Source organism: Fundulus heteroclitus, chromosome 2 (genome assembly GCF_011125445.2).
Source record: "Fundulus heteroclitus isolate FHET01 chromosome 2, MU-UCD_Fhet_4.1, whole genome shotgun sequence".
NCBI classification, from domain to species: Eukaryota; Metazoa; Chordata; class Actinopteri; order Cyprinodontiformes; family Fundulidae; genus Fundulus; species Fundulus heteroclitus.
Genome location: NC_046362.1, coordinates 5,759,313 through 5,784,200, shown reverse-complemented (window position 1 = coordinate 5,784,200; position 24,888 = coordinate 5,759,313). Strand labels below are relative to the sequence as shown.

At 41.8% G+C, this 24,888-nt stretch overlaps 1 protein-coding gene across 1 annotated transcript in view; it reads left to right on the top strand.

Annotated features, from left to right (window-relative positions):
• lrrk2 (leucine-rich repeat kinase 2) overlaps positions 1-24,888 on the top strand; it is a 49,161-nt gene that overhangs the window by 5,799 nt on the left and 18,474 nt on the right. The window contains exons 5-22 of the mRNA XM_036146248.1: positions 2,011-2,145; positions 2,790-2,924; positions 4,325-4,456; positions 6,742-6,861; positions 8,871-9,025; positions 9,109-9,188; positions 9,264-9,370; positions 12,642-12,771; positions 13,642-13,766; positions 15,855-15,982; positions 16,108-16,252; positions 18,816-18,955; positions 19,330-19,455; positions 20,043-20,213; positions 20,303-20,573; positions 20,676-20,864; positions 22,676-22,791; positions 22,910-22,979. Coding sequence (XP_036002141.1) covers positions 2,011-2,145; positions 2,790-2,924; positions 4,325-4,456; positions 6,742-6,861; positions 8,871-9,025; positions 9,109-9,188; positions 9,264-9,370; positions 12,642-12,771; positions 13,642-13,766; positions 15,855-15,982; positions 16,108-16,252; positions 18,816-18,955; positions 19,330-19,455; positions 20,043-20,213; positions 20,303-20,573; positions 20,676-20,864; positions 22,676-22,791; positions 22,910-22,979 — 2,475 coding nt within the window. The remainder of the gene's footprint in view (positions 1-2,010; positions 2,146-2,789; positions 2,925-4,324; positions 4,457-6,741; positions 6,862-8,870; positions 9,026-9,108; positions 9,189-9,263; positions 9,371-12,641; positions 12,772-13,641; positions 13,767-15,854; positions 15,983-16,107; positions 16,253-18,815; positions 18,956-19,329; positions 19,456-20,042; positions 20,214-20,302; positions 20,574-20,675; positions 20,865-22,675; positions 22,792-22,909; positions 22,980-24,888) is intronic.

Genomic DNA, 24,888 nt, shown 5'->3' with positions numbered 1-24,888 from the left:
ATGTGACAGAAGGGCGTTGGGATGAATTATAGTGGGCACGATAAACCGGGCCTACTCATCCAACATGTCTGACCATAAATGTTCTCCTGAATAAATGGTCAGAAAAGACAAATGATACGCTCCTAAACCTTGTTGAAATCCCTTCTCTGAGGAGGTGAAAGTGTTATAGCTGTAAATGAGGCATTCAACCGTATTTAGATTTTTGGCAGTATAGTGTCAGTGACTGTCAAAAGCACTAATGAAGTTCTATCTCTTGATGTGACTAAACTGTTCAATTCCAGCTAAAGTATGTTATGTGAACTCTTAATGTTGACCAGTAACTTCATCAGCCAGATATTGTTTTCTGGACAGGCTTCGCAGCTTCCTTCACAGCTGCCTCTTTCACAAGGCTCAAACTTCGACCAACAGCTACTAGCTATACAGGAATAATCTGATTGTCTATGTGCCTGTTTATCAAAGCATGTTACACGCCTGGAATGTGGGGTTTCCCTCTCCCGCGTCAACTTGACTGACTCGTATATACTCTATTTTTAGAGCAACACTTTCTCGGAACAGCCTGTTTGCACAAGTTCATATCTAACCAGATTCACATGGTTTATTTATTGAGGAACATTTGTCCTAGCTGGTCTCGGTGGTAAATGTTCAAGTGTAAAAGTACAAGTGGTCTACAATCTGCGGAGTAAACGAAGGATGCAGTCAGTGGCTGCTATCCAACTGCTAAACTCAGGTAACTAAATCAGCTTTGACATAGAGGGGAATTTCTTTTACAACAGGTTAAAGCTGTCGTATTTGCATTCTTGCATTCTTATCGTATGCAGTTGTGAAAGCCAGAGTGTAGTGACGTAATGGGTCTGTTTGCAGTACCAAACACTTGTTGGATTGATAATACCTTCTGAATATAGTGAACTACTGGGCTTTCTAGCTGTAGCTGCAGCTACAAGCCCTAAAGAACCTTAGTGTTTACCACCTTTGCTGTAGTAGAGTGAATATTTAGCAAATTCCTCTTTGCAATTTTTGCTCCAGCTGAGTTGGATCGGATGGAGAGGTTCTGTGATCATCAGCTTTAAAGCCTTGCGCCAGATTCTTAGCTATAGATTTAGGTCTGGACTTTGACTAGACCATTATAACCCACAGAACTGATTTGATCAAAACCAATCCATTGTTTATTTAGCTTTATGTGTGGTCCTGCTGGAAGGTGAACCTCTACCTCAGTCTTGGATCTGTTTCAATCTCTAAGTTTTTCTTCCTGTGTTTATCTCCATTCATCTTCTCATAAACACTAAGCAGGTTTCCTTGATTAGCTGATAAAAAAGCGTCCCCATATTTTAGCACTCTGTCACAACCATGTTTCACTGATGGGATGATATGTTCTGGTCCATGTGCAGTTTTACTTTTCTGTCACGCAAAAAGCTACATTTTGGTCACATCTGAGCACAACTCCGCCTGCTTCCAAAGTACATGGAGAGAAGGCATCATGAAGTGGTAACGTGAGGGCTCCAAGTACTGCGAAATCAAATTATTAACAAGCCGACGCGTTTTGGGCTTGTGGTCGAGTCATAACAAAACAACAGTTGAAAAGGTGCAACGAAAAAAAAAAAATCAAATCAGCCAATCCCACGTTTACATGTTAATAAGCTGACTAAGCAATGAAGGTGGTGGGGTTTATTTTCCGGTTGGACCATAACTAAAAGGTAGAGTCAGTTTCGCCAAGTCCCTTTTTGAATAGCTGAGCATGTGCAAGACCGTTTTACCTGCTCTTCCGCTCCTCAGGGGGATCGCGTAAAAAATTATCCCAAATCCACTCTGGTATTATTTCTTTCTCCTGAACACCACCACATGGTGTTCTCTTTACCTGGGGTTCTGAAAAAAGGATTCTTTACATGCTGAAACCTGATTTCTAAATAACTTCTCAACCAGTGATGTGCAAACTTCCTATTCTTTATCTTATTACTTTCTGATGCACAGATACATAGTTAATGGTTGTTTAACTTTGCCTACAATTTTGGACAGATCCTATTCCTCTGCTGGTGCTGGATGAAGATGAGGATGTGTTTAGCCTGGTGGTGCAGGTGATGAAAACCTTTCCTACCAGTGAGGAAGTGCAGTTCCAAGGTTGCATGGCTCTGCAGCTGCTGCTGGACAGAGGTGGGTAGACACTCTTTCTGGTGTAACAGTGTTAAAAGAGTGAAAGTTCTTCTCATTTAAAAGAAAAAAAAAAAAAATAACAAAACAACAGTTTTGGAGCAATTTCCAATGTGAAAATGCTTGGCCGTGTTGCACAGAGGCCTAATTGGGAAAACCTCCAACACTGCCTTCCAGTTGTAAGCAGTGTTTGTAAGCATGATCGTGGAGGACTGATGATTTCGGCTTGTTTTACTAGAGGCAAATGTGTTCAGTATCACCTGTGGCCAGGTCAGCTTGGGCCCCATTAAGTCCAAGGACAGCCATGTCAATAACTGCAGGACAGGAATAACAACAGGAGGGCTGAGAACGGGGAGGGGGAGTCTACCAGTGAAATGTCTGAGTCATTCAAATGCTAGTGAGACGCTTATAAACAAATGCTTAAAAACCAGAACCGACTGAAGCTGGGTCATTAGGAACGATGGGCCGAAGTTCCTCCACAATATGAGAGACTGAAGATGTTCTCCAGAAATTGACTGCTTCAGGCTATTATTGCTAAAAGTTTGTTACTGTCTGTGAAGTTCTAGTATACCTTGGAGTTGAAAATGTTTTTTTATTTTATTTGTTACATATCATTGATCAAAGAGATTTATGTTTTCTCTTTCCAGTAAGTGATGACCATCTGGTGGAGTTTGTGGAAAACCAGGACCATGTTGTGGTTCTCTCCGCTCTGCAGAGGTTCTCTGGGAGCCACGAGCTTCTCACTCAGGCCATGAAGGTGTTACTGCCTTTAGCTCGCACAGGTACGCCCCCAGTCTATCACAATGTTGATAATAAGAGACAGAAAATGGTTTACTTCCATCAAACCTGACTTATTAGTTGTTCTCTGACTCCTACAATAGAAAGCTGTCTTTGCTAGTCCTAAACAAAGGTTACAGTGAACCGAAGAGAAAGAGGTTCTTATCTTTGATTCAGCAGCTGTGACCACAGTGTGGCAGTAAACCTGTAATGCTTGTTTAGCTATCTTGATGTAAATCTGACTGCATCACATGCTGTGAAACATGGATGATATCATTCTCTCCCTTTACAGAAACAAATCCTTTTCAAAATTTCCCCCATGGGAAAAATAGAGAGGGGAAAAAAGAGTGAGTCCCGTGAAAACTCTGGTTTATCTGGCCGCAAACTTTGTTATTTTCTCCATATAACTGGATTTAGGAATTTTCATGAAAGTATTCTTTTTGTCTGTTGAATATCAAATTAATTGGTAGAAAGCACAAAGACATCCAAATTCTGACAAGTTCTAAGGTGCTGCTTTACGACGTACTCTTAACAAAGGTGAGATTGTTCTCTTTTGCTTTTCTATCACGCTTGAAAGCTTCAGATCATCAAAGTGATTGTGATAGCAGACAAAGAATAAAGACACATTGAATAAAGACACCATGCAGCTTTCAAATGATTTCATTTATCCAAACAATCTGACCCTGTGTAATAAAAGTCGCCAGGTATCAGGTGTGGACATTCAAGTGTTGGCTCCTTTACCACTGAGGAAATGTAGAGAGCAAATCACTTTATTAAATCAAAAGGGACACAAAAATTTGGACACTAACCTAGTACATTATTAAAAATATGTCATTAAAAATACACCTCCCGGACTGGAGTATTAAGGCTCCTGTGACGTATGCTGCGTCCATGCCTCCGACCACTAGGTGGAGCTTGGCGCTTTGTATTTTTACAGATTTTTTTAACTTGTGAAAAATTTTGTAAAACTTGCCTCATTTTTCTTCCACTTCACTTCAGAATATATTGGAGTGTGTGGATGTGACAAAAAAATGTGAAACAGTTAAAGGGATATGAATACTTTTACAGTGTGCATGCTCTCACGTTATTGGCATTTTCTGCCACCACATTTGTGGCTTGTGCTTTGAATTCTGGTGGATATTCTGTCTTCACGTGTCTTTGAAATGTGCAGGACGATTACAGAGGACAATGCAGTGAAAAAGAACAACAAAATGTTAAGCACAACTGTTTTTTCCCCCCCCTCTGTACTAAAGTTCTAGTTGGCAGAAATATTTCTGCACAAGAAGTATGTTCTCGTGTTTGCTCACGACTTATTAGCTAGCATAGAAACCTTCCCTGAAACGGATCGACTCTGCCTTTCACGACCGCGACCCTCTGGTGAGGTGAACATGCGTCTCTCCTGCAGGCAGTAACGTGGAGGTGTTGATGTCGGGAGGCACTCGGTGTTACAGCATAGTCATCGCTGCCATGGACGCCTTCCCGGAGGTGGAGGAGCTGCAGGAAGCCGCCTGCCTGCTGTTCAGGAGGTTCACATCAGGTCAGAGCACTGCTGTAGTGGGGCGGAGCAGGAAAAAGGGTTGTCCTGCTTTTTAAAACCACGCTTCTCCTCCACCAATAGGAGTTGATTTGCTAGGATTTGTTTATAAATGTCATCTCTGCTAAAATTTTATATATATATAGAGATTTTAACATACAGCTAAAAGTAGATGGTCACATGCACCTACCTTTTTTATTCTCACTGTCTACTTTCTTTTTCTAGGTCAGCTTGGATTAGTAATATAATTAAAAAAATTATTACTTCCAATTATTAGATTTTAATACACTTAAGATCACAGGTGTCAAACTCTTGGCCCGCGGGCCAAATCCGGCCCATCAAGGCAATTTATCTGGCCCTCAAGAGCCAGAAAAGGCATATCGTGTCATAAAGTAGAGGCATATATCCTTTTAAAGTGTACAAAGGGGCTAAAACTGTGCCTCCTGTAGCGAATGTTGATTCTTTTTTTTAACTGTGTAGTAACAGCATCCTGCCACTAGTTTTCCCACAACACGTTAAAACAACCCAGAAAGTTCCAAAAAGAGAAAAAAGTGAGGCAGAATGATGAGTTTAAAGTGTAACTCACCACAATATCAACTTTTTTTCATATAAACCTGTATAAACTGGGCCTAATGGTGCTACTTTTATGTTACTGTGCTTTTTCTTTATACCTCTATGTGAACTGGAATGAAATTATGAAATCAAAAGTATCATCTATACAGGTGCAACCGGCCCTTTTAATGACTTCATGATGCCAAAGTGTCCCCGTAAAGAAACGAGTTTGACGCCCCTGCTTAAGATTATTGTCCTTTAAACCATTTATCAAAGCCCAGCCTATGATGTCATGGATTAGTAAACTTCTGATAGGTCAGTAGAAAACATCTGAGCAAACTTGAGGCACGTCTGTGGATGTGTTTCCTGGCAACACCTCAAGCACGCTGCTGCTTTGAGTGACATGGTGGGAAAATGGCCAAGATGTCACGGAGTGATCCTTGGACCTCCTCAAGCCTGGTTAAATCCTCGGCTACGATCTGCTGCTAGCCTTCAGGCATAAACACCTTGGAAATGTCCAGCGAGGATACCATTCAGGAAGGAGAGCCTGTCCCGTTCATGAAGGTGTTGTGGTGCAAAACGTGCACATCAACCCCAGAGGAATGGCAGAAAAGCTTTGGAGGTTGCTGCCCAAAGCTGGTTGGTGTGTCGATACCCACATGGAAACAGGTCCTTCAAGCTCATGTCCTTCAAGTAACATAAAAAGGGCAATTGGGGACAAAGACTTTCACTTTTGGAGACATTTTTGGGCTAATGATAACTAAAATTAAAGGGTTTAGTTGTATTGAGCAGCCTTACGTTTGGACAGAGATGGGGGAAGCTTACATGTCTGAGAACGCCATCCCAGCTGGAAAGCATGGCGGTGGCAGAAACTGTGTCGTGTGGCCATTTTGCTGCACGAGGGTCGGATGCTTTTGAAAAAAATGGCACCTTAAGTCAAGAACATTATGTGGAAATAAACAAGCAACAACTCATTGCATCAGCCAGGACACAAACGGGTCTTCCAAACAGACAACGACCCTGAGCATTCTGCCCAGTCAGTTTATGGTGTCTCAAAGACGACAAAAGTCGATCTTTTGGATTGGCCATCGCAAAGCTCTGATCTGAGTCCCATGGAAAATCAGTGGGTAGAGCAGAAAAGGTGTGTGGGAGCAAGGTGTCCTACAACCCTGGCTCGGTCACACCAGCTCTGTCAGGTGGAAGGAGCCAATATTCCTGAAACGAGTGGTAAAGTCATACAGGTAAAGGTAACTACACCAGATACGGAGGAAATGATGTAAGCTTCTGAAACACTGTTACATTGCCGTTGGGTAAATGGAGATCATTTGGTGAATCCTGACTGACCTAAAACAAGAAAGGTTTAGTCTGATTTAATGTCGGACTGTAAAGAGAAAAAAAGGGTGATGTGGATTTTTATGCACTTTGTGTAAAAATCTGGTTTCTCCACTATACAATATATGTTTTCCTTGTTATGAGAGAAGATTTTATTTCTATTTTTATTAATTCCTCTCTGAGCTAAAGGAAACCAGAGTAAAACAGTAAAGCAGGCATTGATTTCCCCTGTTAACCACTAACTGGAGGATCTGCTCATGTTGACATAGGAAGATTGCATTGCTTGTGAAATCAATACAATGGTGTTTGGATTGGACTCAGCTGGATAAACCTATGTCCTTTTTCAGACCCATTAGGGTTGTGATCCAGATCTTTTTCTTTTTTTGTCTTACATGATCCTGCAGAGAGCTTCTACAACATCCTGGTGCAAAACGGTGTCCAGAGAGTCTCTCTGAGAGCCTGTCAGACTTTTCCTGACAATGCTGCCCTGCAAGCTGCTGCCCTCTCCTGCCTGGCTGACCTCAGTGAGCGCACACATTCACCAATGATGCTCGAGTCAATCACGTCCCAGAAGTCAGTCTGCACAACCTAAGAGTAGAACAGAAACTAGATTAATCTGTAGCTGCGGGGTCGTTACCAGTATGCCAAAAGGCTCAAAAAATCCATTCTAGATATTATTTTGATTTATGTTCAAATGGATATACCGCAGGCAAGTAGGTGGGCAGAAATCAAGTGTGTATGTCGGGCAGAGATTCCTGGGGTTGGACAAGATGAGACACGATCAGTCCAAAAGAAAAGATGGAAGTCTTTAGTCTGACAGGGCCCAGGGAAGAGCATAAATGATGCTGTTGATGAGGTGGTAGAAGTCGGGCGAAGAGGCTGATTGACATGCGAAAGAAACCAGAGGGCGTTCCATTTAGTGCTGTATTCATATCTTGCTGCCCAGTTTTATTTGCCAGCCTTTTATATCTGAGTGAAATGTCTCAATGAGGTCCATATTTTATTGCAACATAATCTCGCAATGAAACAGTAAAGAAAACAAAACTAAAAACACCCTGAATGTTTTGATGTGAATACTGTTTACCACCAGGAAAGCGAAAGGAAAGTTGTGTTCTGTCTAGTTGAATTTGGATTGTCGGTGGAGATTAAAGCACCCACAACCCATGAAAACGAGCAGCAGGTTAGCCTTCGGAGCTGCTTGTTGTGAATAAACGCCTTTAGCCAAAACCTTCGAAACACTGACGCTATAAAAGTCCTTTTTCTGCTTTGAAAATGTGCTACAAAATATTCTTGGCTCTTTGACAAAGGTGACTGTGACCCCACCTGTAGTGTACCTTCAACCTAATAGGTCTCCGAATGCTCCACACTAGGGTTTAATCCCGGGAGACGGGATTCCCGGGAAATCTGATCAAAACTATTTCCTGATTCCCGGGAAATGTTATGACGGGAAACGGGAAATGAAAGTAAAAAAAAATCCAGTGCGCTCCTATTGGAGTGCGCGTCTATTGTTGTCTTACGGTAACATTGCATTCAGTAGCCTACCGCCTAAGGATGTCTACTGCCAGCTTTGTTTGGGAGCTTTTTAAAAAGGTTGAAAATGAAAACGCAAAGTGCATGTTGTGTGACCGGATTGTCAGCTGTCCTGGGGGGTCGACAAGTGGATTGCGCAGACATTTAGAATCTCAGCATAGTAAAGTTCCTGAAGAACGCCCATCAACTAAACGTCTGAAAACGCTAGATTGCTACTTTAGCAAAGCTAGCAAGTCGCTTGGTGAAATACTAGCGGAGATGGCAGCTTTTGATGGATTTACGTTTAATAGTATGGCAAAATGCGACTATCTCAGATCAGCACTTAAGAGAGATGGACATATTCTTCCCAAGAATCCCTCTGAAATCTCCCAACCGGTTAGAGGTTTTGCTAATGAAAGAAAAAAACAAACTGGCCAATATAGTGCTGCGGCAGATAGCCTAGGCCTATCACGCACGCAGCAGAAATGATAATTGCAAACTTTGTAGATGGACATAAACTGTGTTCTTTTGGCCTAATAATGATACAAATAATATAAAAATGTTAGTTTGGGATTTGGGAACGCATATTTGAGTGATATTATACATTACTTGGGCTAAAAACAACAACTACAAAAAACAGCTATTTCCCAGGATTCCCGGGAAATGCGTCGTCTTTTCCTGGGATTTGATACATGTCATTTTCAGGAAAAATATTAAACCCTACTCCACACATGCCATTTGACCAAGAGGTCATCTGGGGTCATGGAGGCACATGTATGAGGAGCCTCTTCGAGTCTGAGCTAGGACTAAGGGATATTCTGGTTTGGGGCTGGGAACTGGTGTTAGGATTGAAAATGCTTACACTGACGGGATGCTCCTCACTTGTAATGGTCATTTTAAATTTTTTAGATATTTTTGTTTCTTATTTCATCCACTTGCTTACTAGTAGGACGTGCGGTTCCCATTAGGCCTTTAGTGTAGAACTTGTTCTGCGCGGTAATCAGACCGCCGTGTCACCTTGCAGCTGCGACCCTCGTGCAGAGCAAAGCGGTGGCCGAGCAGGGTCTGGAGGACGGAGAGACCCAGGAAGAGGACAGAGGCGTGGAGCACATGGGCCTGGGCTGGATGGAGGACTGCTGTGCAGCGCTGGAGCTCCATGCAGCTGATCCGGCTGTTCAGGTGAGTCCTGCAGCTTCGAGCCGCGGGGGACCTGAGAAGGCGTTTAAGTAGTCTGCTAATACGAGACCCTGTTGAAATCTCAGGAAGCTGCGAGCTGGGCCATTCATAATCTGCTACTGCACGGAGCCCACGTCAGCCCCTCGGAGGAGGAGCAGGATGCCAGGTACGTAAGTGCAGGAAATGGTCCTTGCAAAGGATTTAAGAGCTGCTTCATGCGGGCGGGATGGTTGTCTTTCAGGACTCCTGTTCACAGACAGCTGATGACCGCCATGCTGCTCCACTCCTCCTCCCCCAGTGTGTTCATTGCAGCTACCAGCGCCATCGCCACGCTCATCAGCAACAACAGTGAGTCCTCACAAACACACGCTTACTCCTTATGGGCCTGTAGCTGTACTTTAACTTTGACAGTCATATCTATTTATAAGCATAAAAGATGGACTTCTTAAAGAAAAAGGGGGATGCACAAAGCTGTGGTAACTGCAGAGGCATTCAGTCCTGTTGCTTAACCCATGTTAAGAACAGAGGTGATAGTCAATGAACAGAGGTCTGGTTTATGTCGATACTATGCTTGCTTTCAGAGAGTTGAAGTAGGGTGTGGATCTCTACCAAACGTGATAGGGTGGCAAGTAAAGAACCGTGGCTCTGCTTTAGGAAGTAGACTGTGGCCTAGAAGCATGTTAGATATTAACAAAACATGTACAAGGACACTTAGCCAGTGGCGAGGTCTGGGGTTGGCGTCAGAGGTTGAATTACATTAGATGATATCAGACAGGAGTTCCCATTGTTAAGTAGGTTAGTTTCTCTTAAATCTTCTGTTATGCCATTCTTAAACTTTTTATTTGACTTTAATGAGATGGGAGAAAAGCGGTCTGAGTGAGCGGAGCTACATTGTGTTGCCAAAAGTGTTTTGGCCTTCTTTCCCTCACCTGAAGCAGAGGGGCATTGTTTTCTTAACCAGTAGAGTTTAATGTGATGTCAGCCCACGTAGCTATAACAGCTTTAACTCCTCAGGGAAGGTTTTCCACTAGGTGTGGAATTAGGTTAATGGACATTTCTGACCAGCCTTCCAGGTGCACATTTATGAGGTGAGGTCAGTTTAAGACTGGGCAATGAAAACTTCAGAAAAACCTGAAGGTTCGGGAGCAGACTTCATTCACAGACCAATGCGTTTCGGCTTGTGGCTTAACTCAGGGTCATTCAGTCTGATATTATACAAGAATACAAAGTTTCTGCTTTAATTCAACACAGGAGTTGAGATCAGTACACTGTGCAGGCCAGTCAAGTTCTTGACACCAAACTCTCTCTCTCTCTCGTGTCTTTATGGACTTACTTTGTGTGCTGGCACACAGTCATGTTGCAAAAAGAATGGGCCATCCCCAGATGTTCTCACAAAGTTGGAAGGATGGAAATGTCTTGGGACGTTGAAGCATTGAGAGTCCTACAGCCCTACACCATAACGCCCCCCCCCCCTGCACCAAACCTACACTTGACACTGCCCAGTCAGGAAAGTACCGTTCTCCTGGAAACTGCCAAGCCCAGCGTCATTAAACAGATCGTCTAACAGAGAGGTGTGATCCATCAGGGTATTTTACACTGCTGTATCCAGAGGTTTGCACAGTACTTGGTTGATGTAAGGCTCAGCCATGAAAACCCATTCCATGGAGCTCTCTCTGTACTGTTTCTTGAGCCAGTCCAAAAACCAAATTAAGTTTGGAGGTCTGTAGCTATAGATTATGCACAAAATTGATGAGCTCTGCACATTTTTGTGCCTAAGCATTCACTGCCCTGGCTCTGTGATGCCTGAATTGCTTTCACTCCCAGTATTCTCCTATAAGTATTATGCTATAGTCCCACAAACGATTCGCTGCGGGATTCAATTCAATTCAATTCAAAAATGCTTTAGTCCCAAAGGGAAATTAAATGTGGTTGTAACTCATCTTATTAGTTTATTCAGTAGTGAGGACATTTCATGACTGGATTTATTGCCAGATGGGTTTCTTGTCTATCACTCTGATAGACAAGACTTGCAAGAGTGACCCACTCTTTTATATATCTTTGTCAAAACCCACTACATGCCTGGGTTTTTGGTTTGGTTTACATGTGGCCTTGGAGGTGATTGGAACATATGAAGACAATGATTTTGATTGAGGACCTAATAATTTTAACAATATGGTGGGTCTTAAGCAGATACCCATCTATCCATCATCTTCTGTTTATCCAAGATGGTGCCGTGGGGCACCAGGCCCAGAAGGGCAACCCAGACATGCATCTCCTCAGCGACACATCTCCAGCAAAACCTTCCAGCTGAATAAACTCCCCGCCCTTTCTCTGAGGCTGAGCCCGGCCATCCAGGAGAAGACGCTCATATCTGGGATCTCATTCTTCCGGTCAGAGGTCAAGCTCAGAATGTAGACAAACCAAGCAATCAGGGGCTTTATGTTGTGCCTCAGCTCCTTCTTTACCTCAACAGCCTAGAGCAGCGCTGCATTATCGTAGACCTGTCACCAATCTGTCGATCCATCTCCTGCTTCATCCTGCCATCATAAATAAGATACTTAAAATCCACTTGAGCCAGAGACTGACCCTCGTACTAGAGGGAGCAGCTCACTTTCTTCCAGCTGACAATCATGGTCTTAGAATAAGAAGCGCTGACTCTCATCGTAACGGCTTCATACTAACAGAACCACGTCATCTGCATAAAGAAAGCTGAGAACCTTAGGTTCGCTAAGCAGGCGCCCGCCTCTACTTGACCACACATAGACTTCCTGTTCATGACCATCTCCAATAGGATACGTGATAAATGGCTGCTCCGTTAGAGTCGTACCGACACCTAAAATAAGCTCAGCTTGAAGCCACCCAGGGGCCTACCTTCCCCAGTTCCATGAACAGCCCTCAGTATTTCTGCTCCGTTGTTCCGTGAGCAGGATGAAAGCAGGTCACCTATTTTACTCCTAGGGTTACTTTATGGAGAACAAAAACACAATATTCAGCGCCATGAGCTATTGAAACGTACACATTTTGGCTGTCGCCTATTCTAGATTAACATACCTATAAATTCAATCTACAGGTATAATATTTTAGCAGCACAATTAATAATTGTTGCTTTTCTGTTTTAAACAAACACAATAGGATTCTATGTTAGTTATTAGCTTTTTGAGTCCATTTTGTGAAACTTTACTATTTTACACAACGCTGTCGTTGTGAGAAAGCGTTCACCATTCAAAGCAAACAAAAGGGGTAAAGCAGTGAGGACCAGCCTGGTGAGGGGACTGAAGGACTGAAGGACAGCTGTAAGACTGAAATAGACGGTTTACAAGATTATATGATGCTCGTCATGGAGAACTTTGGCACTAGCAAAGAGACAGGAGTCAGACTTGGAGGAAGCTGACAAAAAGCTAAAGGAGGAAGATACGAGTTTTTAAATTGTATAAATCTGCATTATTGTTCCAACTGTAAAGTTCGCTCTCCTTTCAGTTCAAACAAGGTAAAAGGGAAAAGCCAGGAAATTCAAGCTGATTTTTTTACTTTTTATTCTGCATTGCATTTTGGCAAAAGATTAGAAAAACAGTCGGCTGCTTTTGCTGCATCTATAGGAAGTCTCTGCTTTTTCTCGCAGGTAGAATGAGCTCCTTGTTGCTGTCTGGCGGCCTCCATGTCAATCTGGTGGAGATGATGAAGAGACATGCAAGTTCAGCAGAGGTTTCCATCAGTGCCTGCAAGTTGTTAAAGCTTCTTTTCCATGGAAGGTTTGGACCAACACACATCTGCAGACCAAACACGTCATTATGTACATTAACACAAACAATGTGGAAGAAAACCCAGTGTGGGGTGTGACGTTCAGGATTAATCATTGAACATAAAGGCAAATTTATTCAAAAGTCAAACCAAAAGAAGGCTCTATATGTCCAAAAGGCTTTGAGTCATTATCAAGGTCACCGCCTTTAGGTGGAAGAGGTCAGGATCAGATTTCAAAATGTCAGTGCTTTCTACAACTCTAACTTTATTGTGGCAGAATGAACTGAAAACTGAGTAGAACATGGAAATGAAAACCTTTTCTGATTTTTATTTTAAGGAAATCAAAGCAATCTTTCCTGCTCTCTGTTTAAATCTGTTTTTCCTTTCTCCAGCATTTTTTATGATGGCCTCCATAAAGTGGCAAGTCCTTTTCAAACGATAAAACTGACTAATACGGGGCGGGGCGCTTTGTAAGGAATGTTGATGAAAAACTTGTAACCAAGAACAGGGATTTTCTCTTTCTGTTTCTTTTTGATAGATGGCTTTTTTTTTTAATGTATCCCCTTCAAACGTTATCTCTAAATGGACTAAAAGATGTATTGCTCTTGAAAATGTCGCCTTAATGTTCAATGAATGTTTTTTGGGAAAGATTATTTCTGAACTGTGTACTCTACTCTGGGTTTATGTCAGTATTGCTTATTCATATATACATAATGAAGTGATTTGTCTTCGTACCTGTTGTTTGATTACATATTCTGAGAAATCTAGGATCATATGAAAGTTGTACCTCTAAATTAAACTAAATGTGATCAAAACTCCTTCCTTGAGTTCTGGCTCTGGAGCTGTTTGTTAGTGAGAGAACACTGTCGTTGCATTTGTAGGACTGCCAGCCTGGATGAGCTGAACTTGGCCATGAGCCAGATCCTCGCCACCATGAAGGTCCACAACTTCCAGTCGGAGGTTCAGCTGGCAGCGCTGGAGGCCAGCCTGGTCTTCCTCTGCCCAGGTAGGTTCACGGGCCGCTTACTGCTCTGCTGCCAGGGTAGCCGTTTTTATCCTGGGGTTTATGCACAGCTCTGGTGCTGCTTCTCAGGCTTGTTTTCTAGCAGTACTGCGTTCTGCACTCCACATGAATGACAATGATTTTACATTGCTGTAAAAACATTGTTAAAGCTCAAATATATGTGCACATTTTGTACATCTGTTATATGATCCTGCTCGGTTGCACATTTCCTTAAACTTGATTCTGCTATTGTTGTGATGAATTTTTCATTCACTTTTCCAAAACACCCCTCTCCATTGTCAGCGTACGTTACATCAGAGTCTGCAATAGATCGACAACATAACAGGGGAACAAGTTGACCTGTAGTGTAATTTAAAAAAAGAAGGAAAGAAATTAATACAGAAAATCGTCAGCCCCGGTGACCATCCTGCCTTAGATTTTAGTTGGTTCTTTTATTTTAGGAGGATGTGGATTTCACTTCAGACGAAAACACTCCATTTTATTCATCAGCCTGTATGAGAGACGTTCTACTGCGGCCAATCTCCCTAGCTGGTAACACCACAGAGTGACCGGTGAGGTAGAGGTTGCCTTATATTGAGAAATAATCTGTTTGCGTTCTAGCATTAGTGCGGTCTGCACCCATTCCGCAGCAATGCTTGGTAAAGGCTTGAGTGATGAAGGGTCTCCAGGAATATAAAGCCTCTGTGAAAAGTAAATTTCTTGTCATATGACCAACCTGACGAAAGTGTGAATTGCTGTCCAGAAGTCCTGGGCCATGTGTGTCAATGAGCCCGCCTCAGTCTGGCACCTCCCACAAACGGTGGGATTATGTGAGGCTATGTAACCTACGTGGTGTCCAGTAGATTCTGTGTCGTAGTTTAAATTGATTAATTTTGTTCTAAGTGCCCTAGACATCTTTGTTAAATTCTGAAATGTCGTATTCTGTTCCTGATCAGTAAAAACCAGGCTAGGGGCGGTTTCTCAGGCTGCTCACTGTGTGGGGAGTCCCTTGTCTGTGCCCTATACCAGCACTGAGTAATATTTAGAAACCTCATGGGTGAGCTACTTTTTAGAACTACAATATTGTTTTTTGGGTTTTATATTTTTTACCTTTGTGATAATTCACATGCCTCCATTTTGCCTTTCATTTTGCTCCTGGTACTCTTGAATTTCCCCGTTGCGGGACAATAAAGGTTATTTCCATTTTAGATTTATTTTTAGAGTTTCTGACTGTTTTTCAAAACTTTGACCTACAGATACTAGTTTCTCTTTAGGAGCTATGATTAACAGCTTTCCTGAAGTGAGTGGCCATTGGTTACCTAAATCAGAAGCTGAGGAGACATCAGATTGTCCATGTGTGACAGGATATGTTCTAAGGAAGAGCAGCTGATTGTGGAGTTAGCACGGCTATCAGTCCTTAAACAGATTGATGGCAGAAGCACCCATGTGTATTCCCCAGAGAACGTAGATCCTTGGATCACCTTTTATCTGCTAAGATCCTGCTGCCTATTAAAAGCTAATTACTAGCTGAAAACTAGTTTCATCTGATTTCCTTTTTAAACTAGCTGGCTGCCGGTCAGGGTCGGTAAAGCTGGAAATTAAGGCCACCAGTTGAAGACAGGTTGTTAACCCAAGCAACAAGCAAGATGTTGAGCCGCTAAATCTTTTCCTCTATTTGTCAGCGACCCAAGCACATGGAGTAGTAGACACACTAAAGCTGTTTGTGGTATTCTCTGCTCTTTGTTTCCTTGATTTCTGCAAATGTGTAAGTTGAATATCTTAACTTTATCTCTGACTACTGGATTGAATGGAAGTGGTGTTCTCACAGTCTTAACACAACACATTCAGAAGAATCTGTTCATTCTTTCTTGTATTTAAGAATACATCAACCTAACTGAAAACGCTTTATGCTTTTATTTTTCTGTAAATGACGCAAAAGAACCCAAGTGAGAAGTGTAAGTGACTTTTGTCCTGTGTTCGGAGGAGGAATGCAAAGCTCTGCTAGCCACCATGTTTATTTCCTCTCTATGTGCATCTTTTCTTGCCTGTTTTTTGTCTGAACTTGTGTCTTTACTGTGTGGGACTTGCCAGACAGGAGTTTAAGGGAGAACGGCGCCTCCGTTGCGGATCCTGATCTGGCCGACGTGTCGCTGAGAGTCCTGAAGAACCAGTGTGTGGTGGAAGGGGCTCACACTCTCTATCTGGAGGTCCTCAACAGGGTACGTGGAATAATTCTCTCAATATTCTCTTCTTCAGTATTTACAATTTTTTGGTTGATTTTAATTTTTAAACCAGGTTGTTGCTTGGGAAAAAATACTTTCTTTTTGTGTGCATGTGTTTGTAGTTTATCAGCAGGCCCACCCTACAGCAGTGTGGCCTGAAGGTGCTGTCATCCCTGGCTGACTGCTCAGGGGCAGTGGACCTGCTGTGCCAGCAGGGGGCAATAGACACAGTGCTTCATACACTACAAATGTTCCCAAAGGAACGAGGTACGTCACTGTTTTTGACAGAAGTCAACCAAAGTTAACTAAAATCGACTGCTGTCGTGGTTAAAAATGCATTTAAGAGAATAAAATCTGTTAATTGCATTATTCAATTTGCCAGTATCTTATGCTTGTCTCTGTGTAGTAAAAAGACTCTATCTACGTCTCTAAGCTCAAGAATTGAGATATCAGATTCTAAAAAATATACAACTGGATCTAGATATGCATTTTTTGAATGCGAACATCCAGTCTCTGATTTTTGTGAAGCTCATACCTCCCAATACGGATCAGAATCAACTTTATTCAGAATCAACTGTATTTACCAAGTTTGTGGGTACAAACAAGGAGTTTGAGTTTGGATTTCAACACTAACATTGTGTAAAAACCAGTGCCAGTACTCATAAAGATTCCTAAGACTAAAAGTAGCTCTTGGTGACGACATTTAAGGAAAACTCTTTTTTCTTAGAATTTTACCTCTAAGATAAAAGTTATTCACAAATCATCCTGGGCCTTAGGAGCTCCTATAGTGACAGAATGTTAGGAGTGACGTGGAGAACTTTTAGCGAGCCTAAGAGAGTCTGAAGCAGGGGAGATAGTGGAAACAGAGAGAGCTGATGGCTGATCCAACTGAGGATTAGGGGATAAAAAATTAGCATATAAACTTCTTTAACAACCATACAATTATTATGCAGATAAGATAAACTTTATCATCCCCATAGGGGGACATTAATTAGTTTGAGCGGCCCGACGTGTTGAAGGCGAGGCTCTAGTGACATAATTTTATTGAGATCAAATAAATAATGGGAAAAAAATAGAATAATCATGAATAAAACGTGTAGAAATGTACAAAGAATATATATAAAAGAGGTGATAACATATTTTCTGTATTGCATGATAATGTCTGTAGCCTAAATGGTCATCTAGAAGTCTGCTTGTGTGATGCCATCTCCTTGCTTTTTATCGCTGCATGGAGCGCTTCTCACTTTCCAGGCTTGTGCGTAAAAGTGGAGAAAGAGATGCGTTGATCTGCAGCAATACGCTTCAATGTCCGTTAATTGATCCAAAGACCAATTTACCTTCCAACACTCCTCTATTCTCCTCCAGAGCTGTGTGCTGGGCAGCGTTGCTGTCCAGTTTGTTTTTTTCTACCTTCTTTTCCTCCATTTTCTGTCAGTCGTTTTGCCAAATACAATCACTCTATACAAGCAGGCAGTTCCAGCAAAATGCTGATAGGTGAGCGCGCATTAATATCAGACAGATAAAGTAGTAAAATGACTGGCAAGTAAAAATAAATAAGCAAATCAAAATAACGATGAGCATGTAAATAGGGTGTGGTCAAACATTTTGATTGTCTGACAATTAATTGATTTAGCTAAATTTCCTCATCATTACTCACATTTGTGAATACAGTTTAATCCGTTAATTTCTCTCCTTTGATCACTTGGAGCGCATTTGTGTTGTTGTTTTTTTTCTTGTAATATCAACCAATCACAGCTCTTAAAAGATGTCACACCTAGCAACGGGATCAACCACACCTCCTCACTAAGGTTAACATTTCTGTCATCTCTTTACTCCGAGTCGCTCTCAGCATCAATCTGAATCACTCTTAAGCTGAGGCTCAAGGCTTTTTTAGGCTAAGCTACTAGCTTTGAGAGGACTGAGAATCTTTGTGAATACGGACACTGATCTACAACAGAAAAACACAGTATGTACAGGGGAGTTTGACTTGACTATAATTTCTCCTTTGGAACTATTAATAACAGTTGAAACATAGATATTTTCACTTTCTCGATAATCGGGAATTCTTTTGGCAAGTCAATCGTCACTGGAAAATAGGAATAGGAGTGACTTTTTAAACTCCTTAGCGATGTATATTGGCAATTTTCTACATTAGCGGAGTTACCATTAGCAACTGCAAACAGCAGCCTTGGCATACATTTGTTGCCATCAGAGCTTTCCCTTTACTATGGGATTTCTAAAAGGCTGTCAGCTTCTCCAAATCCAGACCTATCATAACAGATAGAGTTGGGCTCTTCGAATGAATAACGCAGAGCGACTTGCTACAAGCTAGCTCTTATTTACAGACATCTCCCAACCTGTTAAAGTTACTTAGCATCCAGAGCTAACAGCTGGCATGCCAACATAGAAACCCGTTTTCTTTGTAGAGTCCTCTTACTTCTCTGCATTTCCTCTGACTTTTTCAAGCTCCGCACTTCAACTGAAAATAGCTAACTTGAGTCTGCTTCCCTCAGTAACAGCTTCCACACCAAAGAATGTTGTTAGCACAGCCCGTTAGCTTTCCAGCATGCTGCGTTCACTGGTCAAAGAAGACAAACTGATGTTTAGCTTGTGAACTGGGTCATGCTGGTCTCCAGGTGATTTCTCGACGCGCCTCTGGTCAGATCAAGTAACTTGTCCGCAACTATACGACTTTCTAAACAGTTTCCAGTTTATGAAGCCTTCAAGAGCGAGTGGCAAAACTTAACGAAGCTTTATGCTGACTGATATGAAGCTGTATAAGCAGCTGTCCATTCGTGAAAGTAATTTTGATCTTCCCAATTTTTCCCAGAGATACACTACTGGGGTCTGACCCTGCTTAGCTACCTCGTGATGAAAAAGAAGCTTTCGAGGATGATTGTACCAGTCTTGGCCTCTGTTGTGGTCGCCTCCCTCAGTCAGTACAGGCAGGACTCTGAGATGGTGTTAAAGGTGAGCTGAACATTACACTGGGACTAAATGTAATGTATGCTGCTTAGTAACCATGCTTCATTCAGTTTAATCACCTCCTATGTCAAATATTTCATTATCTGTCTAATCCTTACATTTTACATCAAATCAAGAGTTTTAACTGTTCGATGATTCAAACCCTCCATAGAAACACACAAGTTGTCTTTATGTTTTAGGGTTAAGGTCAGGGAAGAAAAACATGTCACTGTCACATTTTTTCCTTTTCTCTGGAGACCTAAAAGATGAAAATTTAATGTCTGGCTTTCTGGTGAACAACGCGCCCGTTGAAGCTGCTCTCCAGGCTGTTTTTCTTGTCTTTTTCCAATGACACTTAGACACAAACGTGGGTCTTGCAGTGTTTTCAGGTGGCATTGAGGATGCTGGACGCCTGCTCGGGGGCAGCAGCAGAACTGCAAAGAGAGGACTTCGACAGGCGGGTCTTCCAGCACCTCCGGCAGGAGGGTGAGCAGAGCGTCAGCCCAGTAAGTGTCAAGTTCAGAGAGAAAGGAGAGTAAATACGCCTGATGATCATCAGCAACCGGGAAAAGTCACCAAGTGGAAAACACGCCAATCTTCCCAGGACTGGCATCTGAAGTAAATTAACCCCAAAAGGGTCAGGAATTGCAAAACCAAAAATACATACATCAAGAGCTATCTCCAGCTTTTGGAGTTAGTTAAAGTAGGATTTGCTCCTTTTAGGTTAGTTTTTGATTTTGTTCATGAGCAAGACACCGCCAACATCCTGACCTCAACCTGACCCAAGTGCTGTGGAGGGACCTTAATGAAGCAATGCTGTAAATAGAGAGAAAATGTGTTGCTGCTAAAGGTGGCGCTGCAGGCTGCTGAATCATGGGGTGTGCTTAACTCTTCTCATATGGCCTTATGCTTTTAGTGTTAGCTTTGTTTGATAAATCACAATGTGGAATCAATCTGGTTTTTACACTTAATAATAATAATAATAATAATAATCTGCTAATGTCACAGATTTAATTAAATCATCTTTGAATGTGTTGATAAATGGAAACCGTTGAACTGAAACGACAAGGACCTTCTTTCTCTCTGCCATCAGCTGCGGAAGTCGGCGTGTCTGGCCTTGTCCAAGATGTGGTGCGACTCGGATCTACACTACAGCATGCTGGAGAAAGCCTGCATGGACGGGGACACGGTGATGGCAGAGTGCCTCATTGAGCTCGGTGCCGACATCAACAAGACGAAAAAAAACGAGTCTCTCCTTTTTCAGGTTAGAGGCCAAAACATTTTGGATTAAATTGGGACCCAGTAGTGTTGCAGCTCAATATATAGATATATTGTTGTTTTTGCGTTCTTGAGGTATGCGAGAAAGGCGGTCCTCAGGAGCTGGTGGAGCTCCTGCTGAGCAGAGGCGCTCCTGAGCAGCACCTGCGCAGGGCTCTGGCTGTGACCGTGAAGAGGGGTGATGGGCCAGCCGTCATCCTGCTGCTGGGCCGGCTTGGCTTGGACCTGAACAACAGCGCCCTCTGTCTCGGAGGCCTCAGACTCGGTCGAATGGATGCCGCTTGGCTGAGCCCTCTGCTGGCTGAGCGAAGCATCGCATACAGTCTGCGTTACAACAGTCAGAAAGGTTCTCATATTCTTTCTCATTAGGGTTGTAAATTATCCCCCGGCTTTGGAAAAAGCCCACAGTGGCAGCTTCAACCTGAATAGTCTGTTTTCATTCTTCAAGGTAAAGGTGTAAGTTTGGCGAGGTACATTCAGTCTCTGCAGAGGACCAAGAGCGTCAGTGGCTTTTCCAGACTGCTGTCAGAGCAGTGTCTGACTTCTGGCTATATTTCTGATGAAAGCGATGACTCCAGCTTCAGTGCCATGTCTGTGGAGGACAGCTTGTTCATGAACGACGACATAGAGAGTGATGGTACGTTTCTTTTGTTGTTGCACTCTTGATTATCACATAACAGTTTCCTCAGTAAACACAAAAAGCTGTTTTCAAATAATGATAAAAAATAATATTTTTTTAAGGGGAAATAAGCTATCAAAACCAACCCGATCATATCTGAAAACGTCTCTGCCCTTAAATCTAATAACTGGTTGTTCCGCCCTTGGTGTCAGCAGTTGCCATCAAGCATGTGCGATAAGTGGCAGTGAGCCTTTTACCTTGCTATGGAGAAACTTTGTCATTTTATGGGCCGTGCTAAAGCATCTCATGGGAATTTCTAGGTACATCTCACAAACTGAAAAGTACAATATTTTCACTCATTTTATAGAGTGAAACTCGTATTGATTAATTTCACATTGAGTGAAATATTTCAAGCCTTTGTTGTAATTTCCATCTGGGTGTGGTGGCTGTTAATGTACCAACTCTAGCCTCAGTCCACTAGTTGTGAAGTTCCCACAAATTCTCGAATGGAGAATTTTAGGCTGTGGTTCTCCCTGGTTCTGGTGCATCTTTTCCTACCACACTTTTTCCTTCTACTCAATTTTTCGTTAATATGCTCTGTTAACAACCAGCTTCATCAAGCAATGACCTTTCGTGTCTTCCCATCCTTGTGAAAGTATTGATGGCTGTCTTCTGGAGATCTGTCCAGTCAGCAGTCTTCCCCGTGATGGGGCCACCTACTGACCCAGAGTGAGAGACGTTTAAAGGCTCAGCAAACTTTTTGGCACTTTGAGTTAATTAGCTGATTAACTGAATTGAATTAACTAAAATTTTGGGTTTTCGTGATCTGTAAACCACGATCATCAAAACTGCAAGCAATAAATGCTTGAAATAACTTCTCTCTGTAGTGAATCTGTATAATATGACTTGCATTTACGTAAATGAGCAACAAAAAACATAGAACTTTTTCATTTTATTCTATTTTTTTAGATTAACTTGTAAATATGGCTTTCGATTGGGCCACTCCAAAACTTGATTTTTAATGTTTCTTGAGCCCTTCAGTATGAGGTGAGCTGATGAGCTTTGGAATATTGTCTTGCTGAATATGCCCAGCCAGTTGCACTTAAGCCTAAAGTCACAAACTGATTGCTGGAAATTCCTCTGCAGGATTGTTTCTGGTTGGAAAGAGAATTCATGGTTTCCTGCTGGACTGTAGGTATGATGTTATTTTTCCCTGTCAGATATAACGGGACATAAACCTAGTAGGAAGGACCACAGATAATTTCTCAAAAGACTTAGCAATCATCAAAAATGGTGACAAATGGTTTTATTTTGGTCACAACTTGTGTTGGTCTTAGAAATCTCTCATGTCTCTCTCTGTCTTATTGACCAGAGTCCTGAACCGAGGCAGGTGAGGCTTGTAGTGTTGTAGATGTCGTTGGAGGTTCTACAGTGACCATCTGGATGAGTTGTCATCACCCTCTTGGAGTAATTTTGGTCAGCCGGCCCTTCTTGGGAAGCTTCACCACAGTGTTTTCTCCCACTGCTGTAGCGTGGGTTTCAGTGGGGGGCTTTTAGTCCCAAAACCCAAGAACTGGGCTTTTTAATACTTTGGAGTGTTTCCCCCTTATAAACGAGACGCTAATTTGAAGACTGCTTGTTGTATTTATTCACGTTATCTTTGTTAAAAATGTATTTTTTTATGATGACGATGAATTGAAGTAATTAAATGTGCCAATAAACTAAACTAAAGAGAATCTATCAGAATGGACATATTTTTACAGCACTGTATTTATTTTAGTTTTGTTCAATTCTACTTGTCTGACATTTTTGCGCTTTACTTTGCTTAGGAAGTGATTCTGTGTCGGGGGCTTTCTCTCCTAAGTCAAAAAACAGCTCAGCAGAGGAGCTGAGGGGCGACTCCTTCAAAAGGAAGCAGGGTCGTCACAGACACGCCAGCGCAGAGGTCAGTCCTCCGGGTTCATGTTTTCCTTCCCACTCCGAACAGTTCCATTTCTGTGTTTGCTTTACTTTATGAACTTGGCTCCACGGTTCTCTTGTCTGTCTTTTTGCTCCATGTGCAGAGTCCTAAAGCGGAAAAGGAAAATGGTGAACCCATACACAGAAGATATGGACGGGCTAGCTCCAAGTCAGGTAACTTTGTCCGAATAAAAAAGGAGACGCAACAGATAAATATTTAAAGTGGCAGCTTCTCCTGCTTCACCAGATGTTTTGTGAAACTTGAAAAGTTGAAAAGGGGTTTAATGTTATGTCAATGTTATTGGGCTCAGCACAACAAGACGAGGCAAAATTTTACTATGGAGGAAAACACTGAAACTTGCTGTTTTATGGCCTTGTCTGATTAAAGGTGATCCTGGCTCCCCCAAAAAAGCATTGAAAATACTCCATTTTGTGTTCAGTATTGTTACAACCTAACTGTTACCCAGATATTGATATTGAATTAACTTACTAGGTTTGTTGTAGCTAGCGTGTACTCTGGGCGAGGACTGCCTTACATGAATGCACTTCTAGTTTAGACATTACAGTCAGGCAGTCTGGTAGACAGCTCAGGGGCCCTGTTACGGTCCGATCAGGTATTGACCACCAAAGGCGGACAGAGCACACAGCTTCATTACTTGAGTAAAAGTACAGATACCCCTTGCTAAATTCTACTCAAGTACAAGTAAAAGTACTGCAGTCAGATGTCTACTTAAGTAAAAGTACTGAAGTACTTGTTTTTAAAAGTACTTGAGTATCAAGAGTACATTTTCTAAATATTGCATTACTACTGCCACAGTGCTTACATTTATGTACAGAAATGTCCTACACATCGAGTTATGAAAAATGTTAATGTTAATACCTTGGAGAATGTAAAAGGAATTGAAAGTAAAACCAAGTCATTTAATCTTTTTACCATGTTGCTTTATTTAACATTTCTCACAAGGCAGTAGCACAATGGCAACACTCTGCTCACCTCTGCTAGAGTTTGAATGGATTTTTTGCACCCACATTTGAACCTGACTGTGTTAAACACACCGCATACTATGGAACATCAAACCAAATGCTCGGCTTAATTTTTGTAGGCAGTGATGAAGTTCTGTTTGGGTAAACACAGCAAACACTTGAAGTGAAAACTATCATTCAGTTGTTCCGAAAATTGAAATAGTCGGGCGAGGTGGGGCCACGGGTTGACACATTCCCGGGATGGAACTGCTGCGTCTTCATCCATTGTTCGTCTCTTGTCTAATAAATCTGACCATGAAGTTGATTTCGGCGGAAAGCTGAATGTGATTGCTGATAGGCTGTCCCAATCAGTGGCGCCTTGCCGGCTGCACAATCCAATCACGTTTGAGAGGGAAACAACAAATTAAAGGTTTCCGAGATTTTTTTTATTTTATTTTATTTTTTTAGAAGATTTTTTTTTTTTTTACTCACAGTTATGGATAGAAATGTAGCGGAGTAAAGAGTACAATATTTACCTCTCAGATGTACTTGAGTAAAGTCATGAGTACTCCCCAAAAATTATACTCGAGTAAAGTACAGATCCCTCAAAATTGTACTTAAGTACTGTACTCAAGTAAATGTACTCCGTTACTGTCCGGCTCTGTTGACCACTGAGCTATATAATACACTGGAGTACTGATTTTGCCGAAAAACTGAAGTCACTGGCCGCCATCTTGCTACTCCCTACTCTCACAGAATCCCATAGGATTTGGTTGCAACAACAAGCAGTTTTCTGGCTGAGTGAAAACGTTTCACAGGTAATTCTACAGTCAGTGGATGTACTAACACTATCAACTACTAGGAAATTAGGTGCTGAAATATTTTACATGTTATTCATAATAAATATATATATATGTATATATAAGTATGTGTATATGTATATTTTTGTATATTGTTATTTATATATTTATAAATGTGAAATATTTATATTTAAATGAATAAAATGCAAAATATTTCAGCACATGACTTTCTCAGTACTTGATAGTTTTAGAACATAACATAAAAGTATATGGCATTTGACATTTTAAAAGTCTTAAGCCCCCCCTGAACATGAGAAAAT